At 42.4% G+C, this 6032-nt stretch overlaps 2 protein-coding genes across 2 annotated transcripts; one reads left to right on the plus strand and one right to left on the minus strand.

Annotated features, from left to right (window-relative positions):
* Positions 1–986: 986 nt before the first annotated feature.
* Positions 987–1429, minus strand: LOC143023413 (histone H4). Its single transcript, XM_076181934.1, has one exon. It carries the CDS (start codon positions 1427–1429, stop codon positions 1118–1120), a length of 312 nt encoding a protein of 103 aa, XP_076038049.1. The 3' UTR covers positions 987–1117.
* A 446-nt stretch (positions 1430–1875) lies between these two features.
* Positions 1876–2643, plus strand: LOC143023411 (histone H3). The gene has a single exon (XM_076181933.1). The coding sequence runs from the start codon at positions 1876–1878 to the stop codon at positions 2284–2286; it is 411 nt and encodes a 136-aa protein (XP_076038048.1). The 3' UTR covers positions 2287–2643.
* The last annotated feature ends 3389 nt before the right edge of the window (positions 2644–6032 follow it).

A 6032-nucleotide genomic window follows, 5' to 3' on the forward strand; every position in this document is an offset into this window, starting at 1 on the left:
CACCACTACACAATTGGCGATCGATTGGATTGCACAGGTATGGGATTGTGAGCGGTAGTTGGCCATGAAATATGCACGTAACTGAACTGGGCTAGCAGCTAGCTAAATACTGGTCATTGAAACGCGCTCCATCAAAATTGTGATACTACTACCACTTTCTTCTCCCTTCTTAATTAACGCTCGTGGAAATGTGTTCTTGCACCACCACCACCACCACTACTACACAATTAGCGATTGATTGGATGGTACAGCGGTAGTTGGCCATGAAATATGCACGTAACTGAACTAGCAGCTAAATAGTGGTCATTGAAACGCGCTCCACCAACCCCCTTTTTTCTTCCTTAACGAAATCCATGTTCGTGGAAGTGTGTTCTTGCACCACCACTACACAATTTGCGATTGGTTGGATTGGATTGTACAGTTATGGAATTGTGAGCGGTGAATTAAGAAGACAGCGTAATGACCAAGAGCCTAACTAACTAACTAAATCGGAGGGAGAGGAGCACGTACTCTATAGAGGCGTAGGCACTTTGCCCTCGTTGTGATAGTTGGCCATGGAATATGCACGTAACTGAACTGGACTAGCGCACAACTGTCAGCAGAGAAATACTAGTCATTGAAACGCGCTCCATCCAAATTGTACTACTACTACTACCACTCTCTCCTTTCTTCATTCATTCAGGTTGGTGGAAATGTGTTGTTGCACCACCGCCACTACACAATTGGTGATTGATTGATTGGCCTGTACAGTTGTGGGATTGTTTGTGAGCGGTGAACTAAGAAGACAGCGCAAGGAGTAAGATGGTAACTTAACTAAATGGGAGGGAGAAGGAGCTCGTTACTAGAGGCGTAGGATCTTTTTTCTTTCCTTCGCTCTGGTTGTGATGGTCCATGAAATATGCACGTAACTGAAATGGTTCATTGTGAACCATGAACTGCATAGTAGTAAATGTGAGGCAATTATATCGTCTATCTATCTCTTTTGTAAAGTTATGTGGCTCCTAAAGGAGCCGTTCGTTGGTGGGAGATAATAAGAGGAGGCCGAGGACGAGGAGAAGAGAAGCACGCGCGTGCACGCGTTTCCCCATGTCTGCCTGCCTGCCTGCCTGGGCTTAATTTAACCTCCGAAACCGTAGAGGGTTCTGCCCTGGCGTTTGAGGGCGTAGACGACATCCATAGCAGTGACCGTCTTCCTCTTGGCGTGTTCCGTGTAGGTGACAGCGTCGCGGATAACGTTCTCGAGGAAGACCTTGAGAACTCCACGTGTCTCTTCGTAGATGAGTCCAGAGATACGCTTGACTCCTCCACGTCGTGCCAGACGGCGGATGGCAGGCTTGGTGATACCCTGGATGTTATCACGGAGAACCTTGCGGTGGCGCTTGGCGCCTCCCTTTCCAAGTCCCTTTCCTCCTTTGCCACGACCGGTCATGATGAAGCTTGTGTTGAATCTGGCCAGAAGGCACGAGGCGCTCGCGTCTCTACGGCTCGGTCACTCGGCGTTTTCTCTCGTTGCCGTCGGGCGGCGGGTCCCGTGCGTACCCGAAAGTAGCCATCGCATGGGTCGAGACCTCGTGGGCGCCTTGAGTCGTGCCATGACCGGCATGTGACACCTACATGACATGGCCAACGGTGCTGACCAAGGGGTCCACTGGTAATGGCTGGTGTAAGTGGTCGACTTGTAGGTGATTTTGTCCACTTTAAGGTAAAGGCAGCACTCGGGACGTGAACATTTTAGCGGCTCAGACGTCTCTACGGCCCTCGCGCCTCTCAGCCAATGAGAGCGCCTGCTACGAGACGACCGAGGTGTGGTGGCGGGCAGAGTTGGGCTAGTGCCGACATTACTTACTGTACTGCAGCACCAAAGCAAAGCAAGCCATGGCGCGCACGAAGCAGACCGCTCGCAAGTCGACAGGAGGCAAGGCCCCTCGCAAGCAGCTAGCCACCAAGGCCGCCCGCAAGTCGGCTCCTGCCACAGGAGGCGTCAAGAAGCCCCATCGTTACCGCCCTGGTACCGTGGCTCTCCGTGAGATCCGTCGCTACCAGAAGAGCACCGAGCTCCTGATCAGGAAGCTGCCCTTCCAGCGCCTGGTGCGTGAAATTGCCCAGGACTTCAAGACAGACCTGCGCTTCCAGTCCTCTGCCGTGATGGCTCTGCAGGAAGCCTCAGAGGCTTACCTGGTCGGTCTGTTCGAGGACACCAACCTGTGCGCTATCCATGCTAAGCGTGTTACCATCATGCCCAAGGACATCCAGCTGGCTCGCAGGATCCGTGGCGAGCGTGCTTAGATCATGAGCACGTACGCAGCGGGGGTCGTCGGCAGCAGCAGAAGAGCACAGGGAAAGGAAAGGAAAGGAAAGGGAAAGAGAGGAAGGCAGGCAGGCAGGCAACACGCCACACACCCTCCCTCCACCCAACCCAATCCAAACCACCCTTACCTGCCTTCATTCTCATGCCGACCGACCAACTAACTCACTAGGCCCTCTTTAGGGCCAAATTTTGATTACAAAAGAGAGCACGGTGATTCTTATTAGGGATGCGCCGGCCTTGCCTAAAAATAAGTTCTAGACTAGTTACGATTTTTTTTTTTTTTTTTTTTTTTTTTTTTTTTTTTTTTTTTTTGTGTGTGTGTGTGGTGGCGGGCGTGTTTTTTTTTTTTTTTTTTTTTTTTTTTGTCTGAATTCCCTACACTAGTTAAGACTTTCTCTCTCACTCTATATGTCAATTACCTAGGATATGCCTTGAACGAACTAGTTAAAGCGTTTTTGTTGATATGCATGTACGTACACACATATATCCATGATTCGTAAGGAGAGCTCGCTGATTCTTATTAGGGAAGAAACGACCTTGCTTAGGATATATCTTAGACTAGTTATTTTTACCCTGAGTTACCTAGACTAGTTAAGACTTTCTCTCTGAACTGCATAGGATATATGTTAGGCTAGTTAACACTTTTGTCTGTTTGTATCTCTCCCTCTGCGGCGAAATCCTTGTACGAGTGATATCGTGTGGCACTCGTTGATGTAGATAGATAAACATGTGTAGCTATGGATAGATTTTATGTGTATATAAGCATGCATAGTAAAATATACACCCAAGGTATGGACGTACACATGTATGTGTATACTCGTATGGACGTACACATGTATACTCGTATGCACGTACACATGTATGTGTATGCACGTACACATGTATGTGTATACTCGTATGCACGTACACATGCATGTGTATACTCGTATGCACGTACACATGTATGTGTATACTCGTATGCACGTACACATGTATGTGTATGCACGTACACATGTATGTGTATGCACGTACACATGTATGTGTATGCACGTACACATGTATGTGTATACTCGTATGCACGTACACATGTATGTGTATGCACGTACACATGTATGTGTATGCACGTACACATGTATGTGTATGCACGTGCACATGTATGTGTATGCACGTGCACATGTATGTGTATGCACGTGCACATGTATGTGTATGCACGTGCACATGTATGTGTATGCACGTACACATGTATGTGTATACTCGTATGCACATACACGTGTATGTGCGGACACATGTTGATGTAGATAGATATACATGTGTAGTTGTAGATATGTTTAATGCGTGCATGTGTAGCTGTAGATAGAGTTAATGCGTATATAAGCGTGCATAGTAAAATATACACCCAATTTATGTGAGTATGCATATATCTATGTGTATGTACACATGTATGTACCTGAGCGTACACGTGGGTAATATATATGTCTGTGTGTGTGTATTCATATAGATATGTGTGTGTTTCCACATATCCATTGTTGTTGGCAACACGCCAGAACTGCTGTAGTCCCCCCTAAGTAAAATTCTTTCATTGTGCATAATATTGTTAATCTGCATTAATATATATATACCAATTCCCATCATTAACGTATATTGTAAACATTACATCTGATACGAGCATCACTATTATATTACTAAATGGATTTGTATATAGTTATATTTGGATACGCTTTACAGAGCGTGGTGTGGTGGCGGGCAGTTTATTTTTTTTTTTTTTTTTACTCGTATGCACGTACACATGTATGCACGCACGCATGTACGTACACATGTATGTGCGTACGCATTACGTACACATGTATGTGCGCACGCATGTACGTACACATGTATGTGCGCACGCAGGTACGTACACATGTATGTGCGCATTCATGTTGATGTAGATAGATATACATGTGTAGCTGTAGATAGATATAAGGGGGCCCCGGACACCCATACTCTTGTGCGGTACGACCGAATCAGTTTTTCAGACAAACAAAATTTATTACTCATTTCCTTTTCTGATTACCTATAAATACATGTAGTATCACTTCCTTGCACTTAAAAATACCATATTATCTAATAGTCAATGGGCAAAATGTTCAGTAACTTCAAAAACTAATATCGTGGAAAAGGTCTTACCAATTTTTTTTTGCTTAAGGTCCATTTGAAGAGTGGCCCTATCTGAACTTTTTTTTTTTTGTAGATTTTTTATTTATTTACCTCGTACGAGAATAGCAATGATTTTTTTTTTTTTTTTGTACATATTGTTAAAAAGATTAAATTTCTGAGGAAAAATAATAGCTAGAAAAATACTGCCAAAGAAATTGCTTTATTTTGACTTCCAGATATTTACGTCTTACAATTCTCTACAAATGAAAAAAAAAAAAAAAGTGAAAATTTGTATATAAAAGAGCGACTTATAATTTGATGAATGGAAAGAAAACAAACTTTTCAGTAGCGCCCTTTAAATGCCGCACGGACATTTAAAGACATTAAATTATATTTTCCTTTATTTTATTCTATTACCAAGTTAAAGTTACTATTTCTCTTCACCCCTCCCACAGTTATTGTTGGTAGAATAATGAATATTGGTTATTGCTAGAATAAATGAAAGATTTATTTGACGTGCAGGAGTGAGATGCTTGCCAGGTGTCGCCAATAATTAATTTATTCTATTTTATATATAAGAACAGAAACGGAATTGAGATGTAATTTTTGGTCGAAGTGCTACCACTATTATAGAGAATCTTTTGAAATGCTTATCTGTTGGAAGAATAAATATATATATATATATATATACATATATATACAGTATATACGATCGCGTGCATGAATAGCATGAGAAAATGATATTCTCCTGTTTACGCACTTCGACTGTTACTAAAGTCTCTCCTTTTAGCATCGTCCTGTGGGTTTAGTCAAATTGCCAGATACCTCCATATCAAGCTGCCAGATACCTCCATATCAAGCTGCCAGATACCTCCATACACAAGCTGCCAGATATCTCCATAGATATGAATTGCAGTAAAAAAAAAAAAAAAAAATGGCTATCGAAATTTTGACTCATTTCAAATGTTTTTCATGCAATGGGGTTGCCAGAGGTCTCCAAAAGTTTATCTATTTTATTTTATATATAAGAAAAGAAAGGGAACTGAGCTCTAATATTTTGTTTGAGTGTTACCACCATCATGGAGAACCTTTTGAAATGTTTACCTAAAATTCGTTCATTTTCCAGAATTTTTTTGTCGATTTTTCGCGGCCGGGGCTCCCTTAATGCGTATATAAGCGTGCATAGTAAAATATACACCCAATTTATGTGAGTATGCATATATCTATGTGTATGTACACATGTATGTACCTAAGCGTACACGCGCGCGTGTGTGTGTGTGTATCCACGTATGCATTGTTGTTCGCAACACGCCAGAACTGCTGTAGTCCCCCCTAAGTGAAATTCTTTGATTGTGCATAATATTGTTAATCTGCATTAATATATATATACCAATTCCCACCATTAACGTATATTGTAAACATTACATCTGATACGAGCATCACTATTATATTACTAAATGGATTTGTATATAGTTATATTTGCATACGCTTTACAGAGCATTTGTATATTGGTCGAGTATTATTGATGTGATGGCTGACGGCCGATTTAAAAAATGAGTCCTAAAACAGTATGGAAGTTTAAATAATTCCTTCCTACAATTGGGACGATAAT

The sequence above is a fragment of the Oratosquilla oratoria genome, unplaced genomic scaffold (assembly GCF_046742065.1).
Source record: "Oratosquilla oratoria isolate Oo_2021 unplaced genomic scaffold, ASM4674206v1 SCAFFOLD47, whole genome shotgun sequence".
Taxonomy (NCBI): Eukaryota; Metazoa; Arthropoda; class Malacostraca; order Stomatopoda; family Squillidae; genus Oratosquilla; species Oratosquilla oratoria.